Raw genomic sequence first — 25,784 nt, 5'->3', positions numbered from 1 at the left:
CAAAAATGATAAACTCTGACTCGTCCGAAAAGATGATATTGTCCCAAAAAGAATTATATTTATTAATATAGGTTTTTGCAAAAGTCAATCCTTTTTTATGATTTACCGCGTTAATATATGGCTTCTTGCCATATTGTTTCCATGAAAATTATTGTTTCGTAAGATTTTCGACATAATTTCGGGTGAACTTCTTTATGAAACATATCACCTATTATACTTGCGAATTGAGGAGCGGATTTAGTAGGATCTTTTTTAATTCGCGAATGATAACTTTCTCCTCTTTTCCAGTCAATTTCTTTGGTCGACCTGATCGAGCTTTGTTTGCAAGTATTCCCTTATTCTTTGACTTTTTTATAATATAACGTATTGTGGACTTCTGTCCACTATTCCGGCAATCTCGTTATATGATTTGCCGTCGTCGTGTAATCGGAATGTTATTTCTCTTTCACACTTTTTTGTTTCAGACTTTTTGGTATTCATTTTAAATACTATTGTGCACACTTTTACGTTACTGTTACTGAAACGATATCCTAGCATCAAGTGAACGTACCAATATTTGCATTTAGCAATGATGTTTACATTCGGTGCAGAGGGTGATAAAAAACTATCAACAGTGTTACGGCGTTCGAATACTTTCGTGAGCCACTGTATATGTTATTGTTAGACGTTCATATAAGTGGATTGACGCTCGGCTATAATTCAGATAATAGCAACTCAACTAAATTTCGGCCAATCAGACACTACTAAAATTTCATTCATATAAACAGAGGTTATATAAACGAAGATTCACTGTATTGATCACATACAATATTTAGAATAATATTTAATATTTATCAGGATTGCTCAGTCAGATTTAAACTTTCACGAGATGCATAAAATCGTGTACTTTAAAATGCTTTGCAATAATAATTTTTCAGGGATAACAAAACGCGGTACTTTCAAAGTAGAATTATTTTATTAATATGTATTATATTACATCGAATAAATGTAATATACGACGTTGCTAAATTCCACGTGCGCGTAGAATGATTTTTAACGTAGTATATTTACATTTAAATACGCATCCATCTCGAAATGAACGAGGATTTGCTCGTTTAATAATTTTGCATGACAAACGATAGGGAGAACGACACTCATAAACGCGTGCATGTCTATGACGGATATTAAAATCGGCAAGAGAGCATCCTTGAGTGTCACGTGAAAAACTCATTAAAATCATTGTCAGCTGGTTAAACCAAATACATAATGTTGCGATCGTTGGCCGGATCAACGTTCATCCAAATTAATTTTAATTGCAATTTGTAGTACTCGCTATACTGTCTTACCTGTATTCATTATTTAAAGACATATTAATTGTCACGAATCGCACTTAATACAAGTGGCCATTATTAATTTCAGAATTAATATCTCATCGGCATAAAATGTGTATTATCTCGGAAATGTCCGTTGTATTCGTTAGTCGTCCATTAATTAATCAAAATGGCCAAATACGCGAATATCGTTTTATTCGATATTCTATACGGATATTTTAGTAGCTTCTTTCGGGAAGTAGTAAACGAAGAGAAAAAAGAAATTTTTAATTCTATTAGGTTGTTGGAAAAGTTATATATTTAATAAAGTTGGAAAGAATTTATAAGACCAACGTTATGATATTAAATGTAGCTATTAACGATAGAAAAACTTAGTTGCTCGATATAACGACGAAGACCGAGGCAAAAATATTGAACCTAAAATGTTTAACTTCATGTGTGCCATTTATATACACTAGAATATTATTTTAATTTCAAGAAATTGAATACTCTAGAAACCAACATACACTACTTCGAGTAACCAAATTGTAGAAGCTATTCAACGACTAGTCGCAGCTATTCATAAAAAAGTAGATTAACATCGCAGTTTTTTTAAGTTTCGCTACCTTCCTTTCCAATTCAATAATTTCATTCTCTTCTCCAATCTTTATTTGTTTCCCTAACTATGTGTATTAATGAGCGGCGTATATAAACGAACGAATGAACTGGTAAATAATTCCGAATATATTCAAACGTACACCGATAATCTCATATTCTTCGTGTTACTCATACCCCGTACAAGTTTCGAGGGATTAAATCACGGGTCGCAAAGTTGGATGAATCGTTCCGTGCACCGTGGTATTACCCTTGTAAATTTTCGGATACGCGTGGAAATGCACCGGTGGAAAAACAAAAACTGCATCGTGTCGCGTGTCACACGAACATTGGAGACTAAGGAAAGTGGCGGTTTCACAAACACCTTTGTAATATCCAATAATAGCACGTCCAAACATATAAGTAAAAATAATAATAGGTATTTTGTTAAACCCTAATGACTTTCATTTGTAACATTAAGATTAACGGGCACCAATCCATTAACAATTTCGGATACTATAATCGTACGCAATAAATCTCTCGCTAGATACAATGCAAATCCTGATCCTTTTCAAGCTGCCACTTACATTTCGTACGTATCACACGGTTAACAATGATTATCCTATGCGGGACAAATCCTCTAAAAGCGAGAACACGATAAATAGCCGCGAAACAAACGCTCCGACAGAACTCGTCGACGGAACTGCAATCTATTCTACGTGGCGTCGCATCGTCTTCGAATTTATCAAAATCAAGGGAAACAGAACAGTAGGAGTGGATGGCTTCTTTGGCACGAAATCTACGTGTACCGGTCAAAACCTTGGCTGAACCACTGGAAAAAGATTCATTAATCAAGAAAACAGTTACACGGTACTGTGATTCCCATTCTACCGAATTAATAATGTCTCTGTTAGCGTGACTGGAAAACTTCGAAGAAGCGTATCAAAAGCAGATATTAATCGAACACATGCACGTAAAGTTCCAAGCGAAAAAGGAGAACTTTTCTCATTGTCTCGATGTCTAGAATCACACTCGATAAATATTGTACACTTCCATTTTTCATGTTATGTATATTCATAAAGCAATAATAGCACAAATTCTAATTACTCCTTCTATACGTATCTCTATAATATGCTGATAAGTACGTTGAACGTTTATCGACAGCAATCTACCACTGCAGGAACCATGATGAATCGAATAATTAAAGCTCGTGCTACTATTACTCCAGAGATAATTGTAGGAGCATCAAGATTCACGATTCCCAGTTTTAGGCAATGTATCGCTGCTGATACACGTCACTACGAGCATTTGCTAACCTAAACAGTAAATTCACGTACCATTCCAACACAGCCTTGGTATTTGATCAGCTTTTCGGTATTCAACATCAATCCATACAACATGCGTTTAAATACGTTATAACATCCGCTGAAAAAAGGATCCTATGCTTTTTTGCACAGGAATACCAGTTAAAAAATTCGAAAAAGCACTCCAAATAAAAGATATTTTCGTATCGCGCAGCTAAAAAATTTAAAGAAAAATATCCAATCTCGTGTGAAAAAATTTATTTCCTCTGTTCCAATAGCATTTTTCTTGAACGTGACGAAGTTGCTCGCTTTCCTCGGCGTTACAAACGAAGGCGGATTTTCTTGTGAAAAGGGGCGCCTTTCGCGACGCGTCGCGTTTCTTCTTGACCGTTGTTCCAGCTTACACAACTTGCCGGCTGAGCCGGATAATCGCGTTAACAATTACGTGCCGGTTCTACTGGGAGTTATCTAAATTGATTGCAAGAGTAATTGCATTCGCCGCCGAGGTTCCGCCGCGTGAAATTAAAGCGCGCCGTTTTAGCGTACACACGCGTACCACCCTTTCGCTGATATTTACACCGGCGCAATCGGGGATTCCGCCAGATTTTCTCCCTCTCTATCAATAGGTTCCCAGCGAATTAGTTCGATTTTTTAATGCGTTGCTTTATGACGCACATAACTTATCTAGATGCAAATTTTTAATTGGCATTGCACTGCTATTTAATCCAGATGTTATCGGATGTTACCGTGCCATTTGAATTTAATTCCATCCTTTGATTCTAGATAACTTGAAGAATATGATGTATTTTAATTGCTGCATTGTTTCTGATTTTTTATAATGACTAGAGAAGAGTATTTAATTGTCGTTTATTAATGTAGATCAGTTTAATGTAATCACTCAAAAGGTAAATATACGTATTCTTTAAATTATTTAAACAATAGAAACACCAAACAGACGAAATTGCCAAGCCGGCTGCCACAATGCGTTAAGAAGCGAAAGTAAGAGAATGTCCGTGAGAAAATACTGGCAATTAGAATTAATGATCCACGTCTCGCTTAAGCTTATGTAATTGTAAGTGCTAATTACCGTAATCCTATCGTCGTCTGTTTTATTATAAATCTTTTCATATTACTCACGTTCATCCTATTGTTTAAGTTTTACGATTAACTACCGTCTTATTCACTGAATCAACTCGTCTTGATTTTTCACTCTAAGAAACTAAACAAACGTTTTAGTTTACACACCGTACAAATATTTCACAGCTCGTAATTCGTTTAAAAATCGTTTAGAACCGAATGCGAAGAATTACGTGACAAATTATTTACTACGCTTATACAATATACTTTACCTGATCCTATCGAAAAATGCTCGACCACGTATGTACACTCACCCATGTATGTACAACCTCTAATAAAAATTATCGCGAAGTCTCGGCGTCGCTCGTCATTCTAACCTTCAATGTGTGTACAACTTGTTGGGGGATCAATGTGAGCAAAATCGTACGCGACAACGTAACAACTCTAGCGTTTCTCCGCGTTTCCAATTTCAAGTGGCATTCCGTTTTCTTCGACGAAGGTTCCACTCTCCTCCAGCGTGCGCATTACTAACAGACAGACAAGCGTCTCTCGTTGAAAGAAGAGACGAGAGCAACGAAACCAGGTTTCTCTTGCAAGATGGAAAAGATGGAAAAGATGGAAAATTGGAAGAAAGCAAAAGAGAGAGAGAGAGAGAGAGAGAAAGGGAACAATAAGAAAGCAACGAAGAGATACCGTGTAAGATATTCTAGGCAAGGTACGAGCCTGAGCGAGTTCCTTATCCATGGCACAGGGCGGTATGAGAAAGAAATCTTTAAAGCGTACTTTGATTCATAGATGGCCGCCTCGCCACTGAGGGACAGAACGTGACCCAGCATTAAGTGCTCTATAAAATATTGCGCTCATGTAAATATCCTCGTAAAATTCAGTCGGCTCTGTTGCCTCCTCTCGTACAACGACATTGCCATCCTCTTGTCGCACAACATAACGCTCATCATTACCGACCGCGTGATATCCTTGATAATCGATGCGAGTCGCGATTTGATATCCCTTCTGTTCCTTTTATCGATCAGCGTGCTAACATTGTTCTTTTCCACGTATCTCACCACCGGAATTTATTCGACGATTTTCTGCAATTCGGGGACGATTATTGAACTGAGTGGGTGATACGTTGTTTAGAGGTGTTTGGTATTAGCGGTGAAAGGGTTAATAGGAATACAGGGATGCCGTTGATATTTTTGATATTTTGAACATTTTTTAAATTATGTTTGTGGGAAGAACCAATATGAAGATTAAATTAGAAGAACTGTTCTTAAAACAGGTAGAAATTTCATTGAAAGCTAATTGCTATTCTAATTGCTAATTTGCTAATCTACTGTAGACCTCACAATATAAACCCTGTCATGTTTAACACTGGAATTACCACAGCAGTCAAATTGACTGGTTTTAAAATTCCTATTTCATCTTATATTTTTTTCCGCAATAATGTAATGACTTTCGCAACGATAACTAAAAGAATAATATAATGAATTTTATTTTATTTTTTTATGTATTCAAACTCAAAATAATTTTGTATGAATGCTACTTATACCAATACCAGTCAAAATGTCTGGTACTTGTCAAAATATAGAAGGGTCTTGCAATCTGTTTATCGAACCCCAATTAACCAGCTTCCTCACTTTATACAACTACCCACACGTTTTTAAAATTTTCACTGCATATTATTCAATATGATGATATCAGTTATCAGGAAAATTCCGGATCGATCGCTAGATCACTAAATGCCAACACTAGAAATACCACACCAGTCAAAATGACTGGTTCTACAATTTTATAAATGTGTTAATCCTCATTTAGGAATCATTGTCCCAGATGGATTAATAATACCAAAAATGTACTACATAACATGGAATTCCTTCTGCAAGAAAGTAATAAATCAATAAATATAAAAATATTCTATTATTGCGTATGTTTTAAAGACCAGTCATTTCAATTGGTTTTGGTAGAAATAGCTTCGTGTTAACTATCGGTAATTCTAGTGTTAAAGAAAAATCAATTTCTAAACATTATAAACATTATGTTCTCCCTTTCTAAACATTATAAACATTATATTCGCGCTTTAAAATTTCTGATGGAAGTAGGTCCGCAATGCTAGTCGTCGACCAGTCTCTCCGATCATCGATTCGAAACGTGCATTATATATTTTCGTCGCCGGCGAGGAACAACTTTCCTCCTTGAGTTGTCTCGTTGCAATATTAACAGTTCACGGAAATATTTTAGATGCCAATATCGCATAGCTGTATGGAGCTTTCGCGAAACTGCGCCGGAGACCAGAGAAAGAATACGTAAATTATTTTGGACGATCCCTAGAACAAAACGGATGAATTCTAAATATTAATATTTCGCGATCATCGCATGAACCTCCACCGTTTTTAGCCAGGGAACACACGACACGCTCTTGGATATCGATGAAATAAATTTTTAGCTCGCTTCTCCTGTCGTCTTTGATCGACCGAAAAAACTCCCTCGAGTTCTCAACTTTCAATCGTTCGCGCGTGCTGTGTACACGAATTTATAACCAAAAACGCTTAACACAGGACACGGTCATCTACCGCACGAAATCATACAGGCCAATCAAAAACTTTCCGGATGCATTGAAATTTTCATTAAAAATTTTTGACAAGAAACATCGTCTATTCAACACGTGCTTCGCTTGAAAAACGTATCTCACGCCTCGCCAACCATGTGTTTGCCTAACCAAACGAGTACCATTTCTTTTCGACGAATCGAGTAATTCGTGTGAGGAGGTTGTTGGAATAAATTGATTAATCACGAAGTTCGCTCCCTCGTTTCATTCGTTTAAAGCTTAAACGATGTTTCGTGCACTGGGAAATTTACACGTTTATGGGAGAGCATAAATTTGAGGCGAATATCGAACGGAACTGGTTCTAGTTAGCAAGAAAATAACAAGACGAGGAAATCGGTAATGAGAGACGGAAGTGAGCGAACGATCAGGGTTTAGCGCGTAATTGCTGATTTAAGATGCTGTACTGTAGATCGTGTTTAGGCAATGGTAACGTTAATATTTGCGTTTATGGATATGAGACGCTGTGTAAATCCTTCCTCTTATGTTTATGATCTAAAACTTTATGTACTTGATTTTGAAAGACTAATTAAGGAAAGCAAAAAATATTCCCGATTCGCGTGATATATGAAAGTAATATAAAATCCAAATATGTTTTCCACGTTAAAAGACTAAAATTAATTTGTCAGAATTGTAGCTGTACATAAAATATATAATGAAAGATCGAATCATCTGTGTTATACAGAAAATAATGAACAAATGTTCCTGCCTTTATTTTTTTTCCAAGACATTTTTCTTCTTTATGGCACGCATTTGAAAGAAGTAATTCGTCGCTTTCTGCTTGAAATTCCATTTGCTAGCTTTGCTCACTTTGTGCGTTCACAGTTTACAATACATATACGTTATGCGATAGCATAGATAAGATTTTTGCAGTTTATTTAAAACAAGCATTGTTTCTCTTTATCGTGCGTGCACATGTAACCGAATTTTAGTCAGCGAACAAATATTGGAAATGATTTTTGAGGTTGAAAGAGTTTTTAATGGTTGCGTACTTCCATACAAACTGTCATAAACTGCTGACCTGCATTCACGTAAATGACATTTGATATTTCAAAAAATCTTTCCAATTTATTTTTCTCTTATCTTCCGGTCAATTAAAAAAAATGTGTCACCAAACAGTGTCATGAAAAGCCTATCCCAACAGGATCCACAAACTTTTCCTAATGAGTGAAAAATATTAATCTATAATTGAATGCAAATGTTTAAAAGTATGTATTTGGCGTTCAATTTAATGCAGGAATATACATTTTCAGATAGATTTTAAACTTTACTAATATCATGATAATCGAGTCTCATAACCATATTAATAAAATTGTAAAATATTTCATACGGCACATTAATATGAATATAAAAGTTTTCTATAGTATGTGTTCGAATACTTTCGTGAACCAGTATACATTCGTATTTGTGGAAAATCTGAGCGACAAAAAGTCATGCCTAACTATCGAAACCATCGTCATGACGGTTTTCTATTCCTTGTTAGAAGGTATCGCGGCGAACCACTCGTCGCGAGGTAAATTCGAAATCCGCACGTATGCGTTTTTCTTGAAAAATGGCAAAAAAGTTTATACGGTGAATCAGTTTCTTCCCGAAGCGACGCCGGCGTTTTATTGAGCGCACCTTTATTTCGCGATGGCTCACCGGTGATATATGTTCGATTGCATAACTGTCGTTCCAGCTGCGTTAGAGATACCGCTGAAGCTTCCCTCTAATTTTTCATTGTAATACGATTTACGGGAACTTCTCAATGCGCTCCTCTACAGGGCTTTCCACATAACTGGGACAACCTATATCTTTAAGATGGTTAGAAATTGAAGTAATACCGTAAGACACGGTAAAATGGCATAGAATGAACACAATTTGGTGTATTCATGATACATCACCTTTTTCTTATGCTTTGATACTGTTAGCTTGAAAATTGTTATACTTTTATATTATCCACGATACTTTAATGCTTTGTCAGATACCATGGGATATTTAAAGGAAAAGGAGGTGTTGAAGAAATTGATATAAATTCTAATTAAAAAATTTGGCAGTATTCGGTACTTCGTTTTGCGATTTACCGGTTCATTTTCGTGCAAAATTCGTTTACATGAAATACAGTTAATTCGATTCTGCATTTTATACAAAATGTAATATTTTATCGTGCGCGACATAAAATAGTCAATTCCACGAGATTTCCACTTGAATATGCGCATATATTTATTTTATAATCGAAGGAAATACTTTGTGGATAACGAATCAAAGAGCTTGACGCTACCACCTGACAAATTCAAGATAAGAGTATAGGAAGATGAACGTATATTTGAAATTATTTTAGATTTGCAATATACAGGATGGTTGGTAACTGGTGGTACAAGCGGAAAGGGGGTGATTCTACGCGAAAAAGGAAGCCGAAAATACAGAATAAAAATTTTATTTTTTTCATTTTTCTTTTTGTTTAATTTTTCCATCGAGACAACGATCTACAGTGAGATCAGTTATAACGAGACGTGATAAAGTGCACGCGTACCGAGCGAAAATTCAAAGTCGATTTTCTCGAAAACAAAGCCTCAAACGAAAAATTTTTATTACAGGGTAAATATACCCTGTGTAAATATATATGATATAATTAATATATATAATTATATATTTATATTTATTTATATAATAATATATACATATATTCATTGGAAAATGTAGTAATTTAATTTCATCTGAAAATATGCATTCATTTAAATTTCCAGTACAATTTTCCTCTATTACCGTCGATCACCTGCATTCACTAACTTTTCATCGAATAACAATATCAATATCAAATAATAACGTGATAATCAAATGTTACGATATGAGTAGCATCTGTTACAGGAAAAATGTATATGAACTTTTAGAAATTGCCTATGTAATACATTTCTTTTTTTTTCAATTTCTATATTTTTCAAAAACATAATTTCAAACATTTTTAAATGTGTTTGCTATTTAAGATATGTTCATGAATTTATATCATGTATAATTTTCTTTGTTCTTCGTCTGTTTTAAAAAGCATCTCTCTTTATCGAAAAAGTTTCGCGAAAATATTTCTTGCTTTTACCTATCCTCTTCTCTAGAAATTTTGGAAGAATATAATACCTTAACCATACCGAGATTTTAATAATGTATTATTCATACCCGTATAGGGAAAGAAAAAAAGAGGGAAGAATAAAGATTAATCTATAACCCTAAACATTAGTTATGCGAGCGATTATCTCTCTTCTCTACGAGTTGGAGTAATATTATCTCTAGCACCTTTTATACACTGGTCGTTTTCTCCTGTGAATTTACCTTTTAATCCCTTACATCCTTTAAATTTTCAGTTCTTCGTTTCTCGTAACCCAAAGTAACAGTTCGTGAATTTCAATTACACATGCTACGCATACCTACGATTTTGAACAGTTTTGGAAGGTTCTACGATTACGAGAAATTGCTAGTAATTGATCGAAAGGTAATTTTTCCATTTGTATCGAGTATTGTAAATTATAAGGACATTTTTGCTTTAATAACATGATCCATGCACCTTGACCCTGTATACAAATTCGCATTTTAACATATCGCGTATCAACATATTTCCTAGTTACGAACGTAACACCTTGTTCTGTGAAAAATTCGCGCTGAAATCATTGCCAAATCGGGGCTATTTGCTTAAAAAAAGGCATTTCCTTAGAGATAGTAGAATTCTCTTTAAAAGAAGAAGATAAAATGAAAATCTCGAGGAGCAGAATTTTCCGCGCTGCTTCATACCAGCGAAGATAAAGCATCCAAAGTGTGCGCCAGTAAAACTTTTCGACGTTGCTTGCTTCGCAGATAACATTCCCTTAAGAAACCTGATGTCTCTAGAAATTAGACTCTTCTTCAAGCCTCGGTTTATGTTCACCGTCATTTTTTTCTATCATTAATTATTATCTAATCATTTTAATCTATAAGAATATGCTACCGCTGCCGTCCCTTTACGGAAAATTTTTCTTATTTATAATGAACGAAGAAAAATATAAAATAATTTAATATGTAGTTTGCGAAACTATACATTTCTGGAAACTAACATTGTGAAATAGTTTTAAAACACATATGAACAAACGTATGTACCTCACATGGTAATATTCAATTGAGCGGTGATATCGACACAGAATCAATTTAAGACATTAATCCCGAGTATGGACGTATGCGCTCCAACTTGAAAACAAGCTTTTTTTAGTAATTCGAACAAAAGGCCAATCCGTTTCACAATGCAAAATTTGCCCGTTTTACATATTGGTATTTTATTTTATCCATACATGCTATTTTGGAAACTTTCGACATATATCAGGGCTTCACTACTCTTTTTTCACACATTTTTTGACACATTTCTCTTTTCACTGCATTTTATGCTTGGATATCGTTAACGTCGACGAAATTTTTGTCGCTGAATATTGAAAATAATTTTCATACATTTCCCTGTGGTTACATTGTGAAATTTGAATATGGAGTAAACTATAAACAATAACAATGAAATAGGTATAAACAATGATCTAAATCTAAAGAAATACGGCTTAATAGATATTTAAATCTGTCATCTGACTGATAAAAAAAGATAAGTGTGCACGCATTTGAAAAAATGACCAATTATTCGATGAAAAAAATGGCCGATTGATTGTTACAGTGACGGGGCTCGAGCCAGACTTCACATACCCGTTGGAGAACTTAACGATCTCGCAGGGTCGAGACGCAACCTTCACCTGCGTGGTGAGCAACCTCGGTGGATACCGGGTGAGTCCTTCCTCCTCCGCGAGCGGAGATCACTCTGGCGGCGCCAAGGCCCGGGTAACTATTTTACCATTAACCTGTGTCCGCCTGTAATGGACTACCTTATCTACTACTACTACTACTACTACTACTACCTACTACTACTACTACTACTACCATCACTACTACTATTACTACTGCACTACTTATATGCGCGTGTGCCTGCACCTCACAGCACTGCATTTAACTGCACCACTGCCAGCTATGAAAAAGAAAACCACCGCAGCAGCCGCCACCATCACTAAAGCATCTCTCTGTACGACATCCATTTTCACCCATCAGCCGATATAGAACCGCTGCACATGAACTGAAACGTGCCAGCCCGCGTGACTTAAACTTTTCGAGCATACTTTTTTCTTCTTCCGCGGCGTTCCTTCCTTCCTCCGTCATTCTCATTCCTTACGGCTTCTCTACGCCGGACCTTGTCGACCGGAAGGTGGTTCCTCTTGGTAACGAGACACGCGAGAAAAAAGTAAACACACGAAAAGAGTAGAAAGAAACGAAACGGAACGAAAAGAAAGAAAACAGACGTAAAAAGAACCCGCGATTACAGAACGATAGGAAGAAAGAACGAGAGAAAGAATAGCTTGCAGAATAGCAGACGATAGCTTGCGAAAAGTTCGTACATATTGTCTCTCTTTCACTGTGTATCTGTACACGATGACAACTGTGACACCAGACTGTTTCAGGCGTAGTTAGAGCGTTCGGCCGGTTTCCTTCGACCGTGTTTCCTCACTTTACGTTTTACAGAGTGTTTCATATGCGATAAATATACCGCTGATTACAGATATTATAATATTATATTATATTATTATATTATATTATACTATAAGTACATTTCATACTATAGTAAAGTTTATGGATATAGGTTTATATAATAAATAAAGTTTGTAGGAGTTCCTCGGTCGAGAGTCATTTTTTGAGTAATTGGCAGAACATCATCTCCTGCCTTCTAACAGCTTACCTCAGGTGCTTCAGGGCTAATTCTCTAAAACGAAATAGTCAGTCAATACAATATGTATGTTCCTTGATATTTCTAAGCATTTCATGTCTATCAATTCCGGTTTCCTTCTCATTTTACGTTTATTTCTAAATTTTAAAATCCTTCGCCCCATCATTTTGAAACACTCTGTGTAGATCCTCGTGTTATTTCATATTTGTTTCACTCATGAATTATCATGAACAATCGATGTGAACTGGCCTTCTAATCGCTGCTACGTATCGATACCAAGGTAGCATGTGCTTATTCTTAGACTCTTTCATAGACAGATCCATTTTTTAGTTCTTGCATTAATATAAGTTTATTTTTTTTAATTAACACTCGGAGCAATATTTAGATATTAAAAAAAATGGCATTGCCGTTCGGACAGTCTAAGGCATCTGAAAAATAGCAGTAGCTTGGAAAGTAGATTATGCGGAATCGAAACTATAGCTATTGATAAATTAGATGAAGAATAAGCAGAAAATTAGTAATTGTAAAGTCAAACTGCCAATCTAATTCTTTTTCGAGCTCACAATATACAAAAAGATACGACGAATGCATCACAGCAAAGTAAAATTTAAAAAGTAATTAGAAGACTGAGTCTGCAAATTTTTTTTGGGAAAGGAACATAAAAGATATAGAGCAAGAGACAGACATTGATGACAAGACATAGATCTGCATTTAGATCAAATGTTGTTAACATAACAAAAATAACAAATATTCGGTACGAATATGAACATGATAAACAATAAATATACAGCGTTTAACAAAAACGGATTAATACCGCTCTAGTTAGCGATGTGGAGAACTCAAATATTTATGCAGTTGAATAAATAAAGCAAAAATATTATTTCCGATTATTGCAATACTATTTATGATAAATGAATAAATTGCTAATAGAAGTTATTTATTATATCAAATTTTTATTTAATTGTTAAACTATACAGAAAGCTAATAACATTGATGTTTTCCCGGCTGCTGCAATCTACCTATTTCCATCGGAAAAAACAATACTCTAGAGAAATCAAAACAATGTACCTTCCATACGATATATATATGCACATTCGTGTTTGTTGAAAGTCAAATAATTGTATTCGTGTTTCAGCCAATCTTTTTCTTCCATGCTTTCGATAATGTCATTCCGGTGATATATTTTATTCGATATCTTCCATTTCAATAACTAAATACATACTTGAAATATATTTTGCACAAATGTGTAACGAACGAAATTGATTATCGACGAAACAAACAGCCATTAATTTATTATTCTCTGCAGCACTCCAAGTATTCGGAATTAGTTACATTTTTCGCCGATAAATAATAATCTTTCGTATACTTGTCATTTACGATGAGATATATATTTGATCGCGTTAAAGCATAAATGTTAGGTTAAAAACTTTTGCAGTTAATAACAACATCCAAATTAATAACCAGATGACAGTTAATATCCAAGTTAGAGCTTCTTATAAATCGATATATTCTCTTGATTATCTTGCACAAACAAAAGCGGTAATTTCACAAGTAAAATTCGTGGAAATATATTTGACAGTTTTACGATTCCACTTGTTGAACGAATTTCTTACTGTACGAAAGAGTCGGCGAAGAGAATATTTCTTTTCGAAGAGATTTTCGTCGAAAGTTGCCCTGTAGACTTTAATTAAGCCTTGAAACCTTAAACTTTATAACTCGGGAAATGAATGATTCTTTTTGCCAATGGGGTTTGCGATCCACCTTCTTCCTCTCGCTGTTTCCAAGCTGCACTCGTTTGCACCTTTCCAAATGGAAAAGGTATTCCTAAAAGAATTTTCTGAAGTTAAAAGTGTTCTCTACCTCCTCTTAATTTTTTCTTATTACTTACTATCGTAACGAAGGTGACGAATGGAATGATTCTAAAAATGATATAAAAATTCCTTCCTCTTTAAATAGTTATAAATCATATTCATTCTTATTTTCATCAATTCGACAACAGTTTGAACGAAGTCTCGAAGTATCCAAAACGAGAATGAAATTGATACGTAGGAAAAGGCGAGACAAAGAAATGTGTTTCAGAAACGCATGCATAATTTCAATTATCGCTTGTTCCACGAAAGAAAATCATCATTCTTTCTCGAGCGCAGCGAGACGCGGCCGAAGGCGCGAACCCGCCTAACTTGCTGCTATTTGACTTGCTGATTCGTATACGACAAATTATCATTTTCATTTTCATCCTCATGATCAAGAGTCCCGGTTAAAGTCTTGCGCCAAATGTATGCGCATATATACGGCCGTAAACACGCCGAGTATCTTTGCCCCTTTGCGAATACGCTGAATGACAAATCACTCTGGCCTAACCATCTGATATCTTTCGACTTACGCAAGGAAAGGTGGTTTAAAGAAAGGTCAGAAAATTTTAACTCTTCATATTTTATTTTTCATTCATTTATCGTGGTTTCTATCGAGATATTTCATATATCACGAAATTCTCCGAATTTTTTTTCGATATCACACAAAAAAGATTTCGATCTATTCTTTTTTTTTTAAGTTCGTTTAAATCACTTTACTAATAGAAAAAGAAATTGCGAACGACAGGTAAATATAGAAGGTTTGATATAGCAGTGAAAATTTTAAACACAGTGTTTCCTTTGAACGAAAATGCTCTCGAAAAATTTTCAAGCTACCTCACATCAGATTTCTCACGAGCTGATATTTTTCGCGTTTCCAGCTCGAATATTCCTTCACGCAACTCTCTGAAAGCCTCGGTGAATATTCTTCCGTAGTGGTTGTTCGTGGTGGCGTGTATCCACCAAGACGAGCAACTTAAACAAGCGTACTCGAAAAGCTTAATCTTCATTCACGCGCCGATGAATAGCCGGCAATAAATGTATACTATAGTGCGATATACCAGTTAGAAATACAAGTTTTACCATGATGATTTTCGCTTTTCCGCACGGACTGCTGATATCATCAGTTTTCATCGTATTGCAATCGAGAAATATTTTATGTTCAAGCTTGCGTAGCAAAAACATTAATATGAAATGAGAAATAATCGCTGCAGGTAATTCAAAGATAAATTAGCCAAGAGAATTTGAAATCTTATCTTGGAAATTCATTTGAGAGAACATCATCCTTTGTGTATTTAAGAAAATTAATTTTGATATTCTACTGCAATGATAAATGGCTTCTTGGCTTTTTAGATTTAAGCTTCGACGCTTAAACGCCATAATTGGAACTTCCAGAACGAAACATTGGCGATGCCCAGACATACCGGAACGTGACAACTAGTTACAACTTCCGACAGATCTTTCGTGAGATTGCTCGTGATAATTATTGTATGCTCGCAAATTTTCTCCAAATAGTTAATCGAAAGTATTTTTACATAACAAATTCTTTTTCAAAATCGTGAATCTTCTAGAACATTTCAGCATTATCAAATTTCTGAAAAATTTTACCAAATTTTATTACAATTATCGTAATAAAGCTTTCTTACTATATTCTAAATTTTATTTAGAAAAATTTAATATTCTATATTTATAAATATTACATGGCCACCGTTTAATCACTGCAGTAACTATACTTTTATTATCACAGCGGATTAAATTATAGTACTCATATATATCGGGAGCACCATAAGTGAACCGAAAAAATACACCGTAAGTTTTAATATCGTTCGAGCAAAAATTTATTCGTCCCGTTATTGAACCTAGTACTTTCCAATACGAAAAGAAGGTATTCTACAAACACGAGATTAGGTTTCACGGTTGGCCGCTGATTCATCACGGAGAAAAATTTTATATGATCTATATATAAACGCACAGACGTATGTCGCACAAAACGTTTCTCCACAATTGCACAACACACTTGAAACTGTTTGTTCGTGGGATGAAATATGATGCAAGCTGCATTGGACGACAGTTGAGTGCACAATGTTTAAGATGTGTTATGCGTCGTAAGTAATAGCGGGGTCTCGACGATCGAGTCGAGTGTTGAATATCAGATTGTTCTTAGCGTATCTATGAATTCTCACTTACAAAAGGCATGCCTTGATGCATGATTATATGATAACAGAAGGTGATGACAGAGGTTGCATGAGCATGTTTTTCAATAAGCATTAATTTAGATTAAATAAGATTAATAAAAGAGGCGGATTAATCGTTGGTAGAAGATAGAAAGTAAAAGAGGCTCTAGATATCAGGTATATGTTAGAGAACACGTGATGTCAGATTTTATAGAATGAATATAAAGAAATAAGAACTAGTAAATGAATTAATAAGAAATAGTAAAGTGAACTAATAATTTAAGCTGATCAGAAAACCAAGCGTTTAAAAATTCATTTGACCCCTTCGTTTCCGGTATAATTGTACTGACGTTTTTAAAATTATCGAGCGAAATATTCATTCCTATTTTGAATTCTTCCTACATTGGGTAAAATATCATTAGAAAATAATAGATAATGCGCTAGGTAGAAAAATTACAGACAAACGTTTACATTTGCTAAATAACTTTGAAATGAAAGGGTTAAATGGTGTATATAAAATATATAGCAAACGTAAGATATTTTTTGTCAAATATTTGGATTACAATAACAAACACAGAATAAATTAAGATAATGTTGGTAGGATTTATCATCGAGTTAAAGAGTCCACGAAAATAGAAAATGAAAAATGAAAGACTATTTCATTACGAACAAACTTTAAAGTACCAATTTCCCGAAATTGAATGAAACGAAATAGTGCCATAAAAATTACAATTCTATTATTCTTTTTAAGGATCGAACGAAATTAATTATCGCTTCAGTTATTCATTAACTGCCGAAAACACTCCGTAGCGTTAATTATTGATAAATTTAACCAATTTAACGGGTTCTCTTCAATCGTCAAATTATTATTAAGGTCGAATCGCCAGAAATATCAGATTGAATTTATCGTTCTCGAACGATTTTTAACAGCTCCACGGCGAATTATTAAGCAAAGCACCGGCTCGTTTTGAACGAAAATCACGAGACATCGGAAGCTGATCCGTCAAAACGCATAAAGCTTCGCATTCAACGAAAGCCTGTCGTATGCAGTATAACAGAACCTCAAGATAAAATTCGAAATTCACTGTGACAATTCTGAAATAGCTCCACTCCGTTGTTTATAATCTATTATTACCATATCCATTGCTCCTCTTGCACGCGGTCTTTAAAGAGATTTATGAGCGAGCGTCGCACATTTGCTATTCTCTTTCTCATCGCAAAAGAATTATTTACTACTATCATCAAAAGAAAAAAAAGGATTCCATCCAAGAAAAATGACTGAACAATTAATAGCAAACGAAGGAAATAACCGTTTTCATTGTAAAAGAAAAAAAGGACAAAACACTTTTATGGGCACGGAAAAATCGTATTGCGTTTCGAGCGTTAAAACAATTACTCGTTCATCGTGGTTGTAACACACATGACTAGCCATAAAACGTAGTTCGTCTTAGACGCGCTTAAGTGTACACGTCACAATATGTCGCAATGTTTAGGAAAAAGTACGATTTTATACCACCAAAAAATAGCTGTACCACCAAGTCTGAAGAATATAAATACTTTCGTTCCTACGAAATTAAAATTCTACAAAATGAAGAACCTCCAAGTCAAAAGATTAGAGAGTCTTGTGACAGACGCTCGACGAAGGAATTCTAATAAGATAGACGCCTTCTCTAGTGGAATTATCAGGGTTTGTATGGAATTGGTGGAGACTCTATAGCCAAGTCCCGAAGAAACTCTTTCGTTCGTTTTTGATACGTTTAAATATCAAAGCTTTGTAAATATAATTTGTAATTGTTTTTAAAATGCTTGAAAAGTGATTCCCTCGACAGAATAATTTTATTAATTTTGTCACTATCAGGATACACTGTATAGATTATGCGCTTCGCTTCACAAAATTGCATTTTTACTGTTAACAAAAATTATGACTCCAGTTGAAAATCTTTGATATTGTCGGTGAATAGTAATTTATAAAAAATTGCAAGCCAGAATAGAAGAAAATCATTGGTTCGTCCCATTGCTATTTTTAAATAAAACGTTGAATAGAGAAAATTCCCTATAGCGATCAATACTCACGGATCACCGTATCTGAAATATATGTTACTCGTTTGTCGAAACGAATAAAATGGCGGCAAGATAAAACCGTGATTTAAACGAATACTTATATCAAAGACATCAATACAAGTTGTACAGGAGATCATCGGAATCCGGGAACATTAAACAGTCAATCGAAAGTTGAAAAATGAGGTAAGTTCAAGGGAAGAAATGTACAGATTCATAAATATGCTCCGCCAAATTTTAGCGCACGATACTAATTACGTCAAAGTCGAGAAGATTAAGTTAAGCCTTTGCCTCGGACGAATGTACATGTATCAAAAGCAGACGGTTTCAAAATTCATATCTCCCTGGTACACGCCGCGAAGTAATCTGTTTAATTAACAGCATAACATGTGAACTACATGAAGTATCCGATGAATTTTGTAGCCGATAATTCAAATAATACAAAACTGATCGTTCATAAAGAAATAGACCTCATAAAGTTAGGAACACTAAATGCACTTATGTATTTCCTGTAATAAATATTTTGACATTTACGAAAAATGAAGTGAACTTGAAAAACCATTGAGAAATTATTAAAATTTATAGGAATTGTTACCTTGTTTGAAAGCTTAACTTATAAAAATCCTACATGTCCGATAAAACGTTTTCTGCAAGCAGTGAAAATTATTCAAAAGTGATTTTTGTTCCAAAGAAGTATCTAGATTTCTCAAATAATTTTTATATTGCTTTCTGTGACCTACGTTCGATATTGATATTATATTTAGCCTATACAGTAAACTACCAACATTTACAGTAAAAGTATGCTACCAACCAAAGGATTATTACCTAAACAAACAGAATAAGAGAGGAATAAAAGCAATCCAGGTCATATTTTAGAAGTATTATTTCCTATCGACGATGGTCGTCACGTACCTTTCTCTATTTTATCTTCGATCCGTCATTGGTCTGGCGTACATAAATTTCGTTATAAACGCGAAGAAAAAATCGAATCTGTCGTTTATTGACGGTTCCTTGCAATATCGTGTTATGCCTATTAATTATGAAAAAAATTGCATAAAAACAGCTGTAATTCAAAGAAACGATAGTCCCGTCGATTCTCAATATTGAATTTGACGAATGAAAAACGCATAAAAGCAGTCGTTATAATTTACTACGGTGACCAACTAGATATTTTATTTCTGGATTACGTATATCCCAGTTATTTCTAAATTACATGCAAAAATAAGATGGATTGATCAAAGTGATAAATTAAAATATCCCATTGACAATATTTTAGTCCCCGAGTGACTAATTTAATATACTAAGTTAAATTAACGTAAGTTAAGAATAAAAAGAAACATCTACACGTCAATTCCACTTACAAACAGTTAACGCGACGAATCGGCCGACTGTATTTCTGTAACAAGTTTATTAGAAACAGATACTACAGAAATATCCTGTGTATCATCCACACACACAAAGAAATGAAAAGGAAAAAACTTTGATAAAAGTACGAACCAAAGAAACGTCAACTATGAAGCAACTTTACGTATAAAAGACAGGCGCAACTTTATTACAATGTCCTCGAGAAAAGCATAAACATCAGCGCTAATTACCACCGGCTTCAGGAAGAAGAATATTAGGAATTAAATATCTCGAAACAACCAATCCTTGTAAAATTCTATAAAGACAAAACTTAAGCTTTATAAAGCTATCTTTTGAAGACAGACTCTTATTTTACATGATATAAGTAGCTCGCATGGCTTAGCGCTGCCGAACCGTGCAATATCAAAGAACCAACAAAGTTATCTTGAAACGAGCAACCTAAAATTCATTTCGCATAATATAGACACGATACCATAGTAGAAGGATGATATTTTTATAAAAAAAACTTTCGTGGCTAATTGCTGCAAAGCTACGAGACCTTTCGACAGGAAGGAAAAATAAATAGAAGAAATAAATCCGAAAACAAGTAAAATAAAATAGCCAACAGGCCGAAGCAAGGTGAATCGTTAACCAGGCGACGGAATTCAACAAACCGTGCAACCCTTCTGCCGATGAAAACAGCCGATGATGACGAAGAAAACTGACGGTCACGTGTAGCCGTAGACGCGTAAGCCGCAATATCATACGGGTCGCTTGATACAATCGGTTAATCGCGCGATGCTGCGTGTGTAAAACCGTCACAGTAATCTGCTGCGAACCGAGCACTCTCCAGTAATAAATACTAACATTTAAAGTTGTCCCCAGTTGCAAAAAGCAGAGGCCGAGGAACAAAAGCTAGTGAGGGAATAATGCTTTCTGAAATCTCGAGCGTAAAGCCGGCCGGCAGCGGCAACCAAATAGAACCGGTGGCCGTTTGAATATAACGAAGCGCGAGCAGAGAGGCCAAATGCATGCAGAAGAAACGGAAACGGATGAAGGAGAATAGGAAGACGATGAAATAACATTAGACAGCGTGAGAAGAGGGGTGACGAGAAAGAGGGATGGGTGACCAACAGGAAGCAGCAGCAGGATACGAAGAAAGGGATCGGGCCCTGCGAAACTTTTAATTAGCAAGCTTATCCATTTATCTGCATGCCGTTGAAAGGAACAGCCGTAGCTCGCTACCGAAAACAGAAGTCGAGAAAATAAAAGAATAGTCGGTGAACAGGGGAGAATGCAGTCGTACGAACAGAGAAAAGGGGATAAGGTAGGGAAGAAAACGAGAAGAAGGATGAAAAAGAAGACGAAAGAGGGAAGTTAGGTGGTCGTGGAAGGAGGGTATGAGCGAGAAGATGGCGGGAAATAAACGAGGTGTGGTAGACTGGACCGACGAGGCTCCTGATCCCACAATGCGCCACAATAGAGCGCCGACGATGGTTTTGCATATGAAAGAGGGCCGAGAATGGAGACCACGGTAGATAGGTGCACATAGTGTGATATTATATCTGACTAGGGTTCCACGTCCTTCCCCCTTCCTCTATTTCGCTCTCTTTCCCCTTTCGTCTGCTCCATCGTCGTCTATCCACGCTCCCATCCTCTTATCCTATCTATTCTTCTCTCTCGCTTTCTATCTTCCTCTCCGTGTACACGCTTCCTATCCTTTTTCTTCTAGTTTTCTTCTTCACTTTTTCTTTCGCTTCAAGTTCCTTTACTAGTCCTTATTTTTCACCCTCGACAAAGGTACGAGGCCGCCAGACCGATCGCCAGTTGAAAATGCGTAGGGAAAACTGCATTAGGCGGAAGGCGTCTTTCGCTTAAGATAAACTCGTTTCCATAGAGCTCAGCCCTTTAAAGTCGTGGACTGCTCATTGTGCTGCAAATTTGCGACTGCTCGCGAGACACCGTTGCTAGATCATTCTTTTCCTCTTCCATATCATTCTTTTTCCTTTCTCCATCGTTATTGCTCTCCCCCTCCCCCCCCCCCTCCTATATGTGCAAGCTCCTTCAAGTTTGTTTTCTCTCGTGTTTTCTACTTTCTTGTTCTCAAAGACGCAACAGCACCGGAAAAAGCTACTTTTGCTGCGGCACTTAATGTTTCCGGTCACGTCTACTTCACCATGACTTTTAACTAATTTCGTAGCTCTAAAACGGTACGATATTTCAAAATGACAAAGCGTCTCCAAAAATACTAAAAAGTCTTAAGAATAAACAATTTTAACGTTTCACGCGGCTTCTTAAATCCAATAATTCTCAACCCTTCCTCGGGGGTGGATTTCGCGGCCAAACGGCGAAGAGTTTTCCGAACGAGAAAAGGGTTTCCCTTCTTTCGTGTATACGATCCTCCGAGCGAAGATCGTGCCGCGACTTTCGACTTTCCCTGAATATTTCGACTAGCCAGCTCGTTGAAAGATCGAAAGAAAGAGGTGGAGCCTCGGAACCGACAAGCGTTCCGCGTTTCGACGCAGTTTCCTTAGGCGTGTACGCGGAGCTTAAATTTATGAAAGGGTTGTGGAGCTGTTTAAATAAAACAGTAACGTAGGCAATGAGAAACCGTTAATTACAACCAGCGGATGATAAAGGTGGTGCTTTTTATGAAACTATAAAATTATTAAAATGAAATAATACAATACTATGGTTTGATGGTGTGCAATCGTTCTATAAATATTGTATTATTGGATATCTTTTTAAATGTTAATACCCTAAAGGAAGATATAAATTAAACCAGATATTCCCGCAAATTGAAAAGTGTTAAACAATATCGTATCATACCAAATACCAAGTAATAACATTAATAATAGCTCGATATTCCGAAACAGATTAATCATCCATCGATGAATCTCGAAAAGAACGACGTAAAAGCAAAAGGTCCATCGCAGAGGACGATAGGACTCCGAGGGGCGGGAAAGTGGCATAAATGTTTCAGAATCGCGCGCATCTGTCGTCCGGGGGACTTTTTCAGTTCCCGAAGAGAGCTCGTTTTTGGAGCTGCTCAGGAAGGCGAAGGGCAAGTAGAAGGAAAGGGAGAAGAGGGTTTACTATCCTCGTATAATGTATTATAAGTGGAGGCACTCACAGGGCCGTCACTACCAAACACTCAAAGCCCTCCACCCCGCTTTCTCTAGCTTCTAGCTACTGGTTGGTCTCTCTCTGTCTCTCTCTCTCTCTCTCTTTCTCTCTCTCTCCATTCCACTGCCGCTTCCAAACGCGATCCTCCACCTCACCCTCACAGCTTCTCCGTAAACCTCTCCAGCTGCCTTCTCTGTACACTCCGCTTTCGAGTTATCGATAAGAACCGCAGACCTCTTTTGTTGGTTGATAGATAGCCTATCAAAGCGACGCGAGGTCAAATATTCGACATGCCGCCGGTTCAATTTCGTGCCAATAATATCTATGCGAAATAAGAAAACTTCCCGCCAAAACTTCGCGTACATCTATAGGAGACCGAGCTGCATTCGGAAGGAAAATGTTGACGTTGGAAAATGAACTTCGTCTACTGTATCTCGGATTGTTGCCTCCACGGTATAGCTTAGTAAAATTGGATAATATTTTTCGCATTGCGGTGAAATATCTGGGTTTTTAGGGTCGATAAAGTATTTAAACAAAGCGCACTTCTAAGCATATTGGTTAATTAAGTTTGAAATATTTCTTTTTAATTGTAATGATGGCACTAATCAATATTAAAATTAAAGTCTATCTATTGAGAAGATTACTCTGTTGTATAAAGATATAAAATCTGACAATCATCAAGAACAATTAAAGAAAGTTTATCTGAGAAATAATCGATTGAATTTAAGTTTAAGCATATGATGTGAAATGCCTCGTTGATATTGTAGGTGTCTCGTAGTTTAGTCGTCGTAGGATTTCTCAATGTAAAGAATTATAGTTTATATATATAATCTAATATCATTAATATGTGCAGATATAATACGTTTTTAAAATAAGATAAAAAGTATCCTACACAACGAGATGTTAAGAATTAACGATCTCAGAAATTGAAATTGAGAAAACACGATATAGGAAGTTTCTTTAGGTACTTTGAACAGGGAAATAGATATAATAAATTCAGAAAAAAATTAATTATCGTATAAAAGAAGAAAATAAAAATATTAGAAGTCTGATATTTAATAAATAAGTTTTGCAGGAAAATACTAAGAGATTAAAATGCTTGGTTCGATACATATTTTGCAGAAGAATCTAGGAAAACATCTACGTTAACATTAATATCAGTATTCTGAGAAAACAAAGTATTCTGTACTAAACAGTATATTCCTTATAAATAAATCTTTGTTAAGTTCTTCTGCAAGCATATGTATTGCAAAAAGAATCAATTCGTCCTTTTATTATTACGAAGCTGATTAAACCTTTATAGCGTTATAAAATCCATGCGGAAATGGAGCATGCTTAAATGCTAGAGAGAAACTTTAATTACTCTTTGACAGGATTGTGAATTCCTTTGATCTTGCCAATTTAAAAGAATCTCTATAAAATAACGCGTTGTAAAAACATTCGTACAATCGATAGTTAAATCAAGCGCGAAATTTAATTTATAGATACTTGTGTAAACGGGAAAAGTAAAATAGTGGAAGGAATATTATTCTCACTATTCTAAAATGCAAGATAAATCATGTAATTGGAACGAGTCGTATTTTCTGTTTAAGGATAGAAAAACCAGAGGAAAAGACAAACTACGGTATAATGAAGTTTATCTTTCTATAACGCATCTTCTCGTATCATATTTCTCATGAGCGCAACGTTACGTAATTATATTTTTCCTGCATAAGTTTGTTCAATAGTTTGAAATTTTTAATGCTCTTAAAACGCGATAAAACTAGTTGAAAATAGCGACGATGAAAATGGTACCTCCAAACATTTTCCAGTTCGACCATTCGTTCGGCTTTCTTTTCCCAATTTTTTTATATATAATTAATCCAAGAGGTAACGTAATGGCTTAAAGATTACTTTTATAAAAATGTCAACTATTACATAAAAACTATCCCAAATCATACCCTATAACGTTAAAGAATATTAAAAGAGGTATTAAAGGATGGTCTTAAGTAACAATATATTTATAATCGCTAGTTTCGTTCTTATGAACTTTTCATTCACAAAAAGAAATTTTAACGACGAGCAATCACTTTCATCGATTAATTATGGATAAACTCGAATTTGGGCATGTTTCATTTCCATGACAAAGGGTATGAAACGAGTCGAGATCGTTTCGAAAATGAGTTCTACGCGGAATTATCTAGCAATTAAGGTATTAAAACATTGAGTCTGTGCATATTGTTAGCGATAAGTTTTCGCCAGTGCCGTGCGAGCGGTACCGTGCACATGGACGAAGAAATAGCGCAGTGTGTTAAGAAATGGGTTTGTGAGGCCAGGTGGCGTGGATCAAAGCAGACACCAAGGCAGTCCTGGCGATTCACGAACACGTGATCACGAACAACGCGCGTTTATCAGTAACACACAGTGACTACAACACGTGGACGTTGAATATTCGTGGGGTACGCCGAGAAGATCGAGGCATTTACATGTGTCAAGTCAACACGGATCCTATGAAGAGTCAGGTACGAATAAATTATCCTTTGAAATAACAAGTCGTGCAATAAGAAGAAAAAAAAAGCAAATGAAAGAAAGATAAAGAAAGAAAGAAAAAAAGAAGGGCGGAGAAAGAGTGGGAAAGGAA

At 35.6% G+C, this 25,784-nt stretch overlaps 1 protein-coding gene across 1 annotated transcript in view; it reads left to right on the top strand.

The window, feature by feature from the left end:
* Positions 1-25,784, top strand: part of LOC117160256 (lachesin) — a 187,529-nt gene that overhangs the window by 123,446 nt on the left and 38,299 nt on the right. Inside the window, exons 3-4 of the mRNA XM_033340900.2 lie at positions 11,518-11,678; positions 25,480-25,665. Of these exons, the coding sequence (XP_033196791.2) occupies positions 11,518-11,678; positions 25,480-25,665 (347 nt within the window). The remainder of the gene's footprint in view (positions 1-11,517; positions 11,679-25,479; positions 25,666-25,784) is intronic.

Source organism: Bombus vancouverensis, chromosome 6 (assembly GCF_051014615.1).
Source record: "Bombus vancouverensis nearcticus chromosome 6, iyBomVanc1_principal, whole genome shotgun sequence".
NCBI lineage: Eukaryota > Metazoa > Arthropoda > Insecta > Hymenoptera > Apidae > Bombus > Bombus vancouverensis.
The sequence above is the reverse complement of the archived record's forward strand: the minus strand, read 5'-3'. Positions and strand labels throughout refer to the sequence as shown.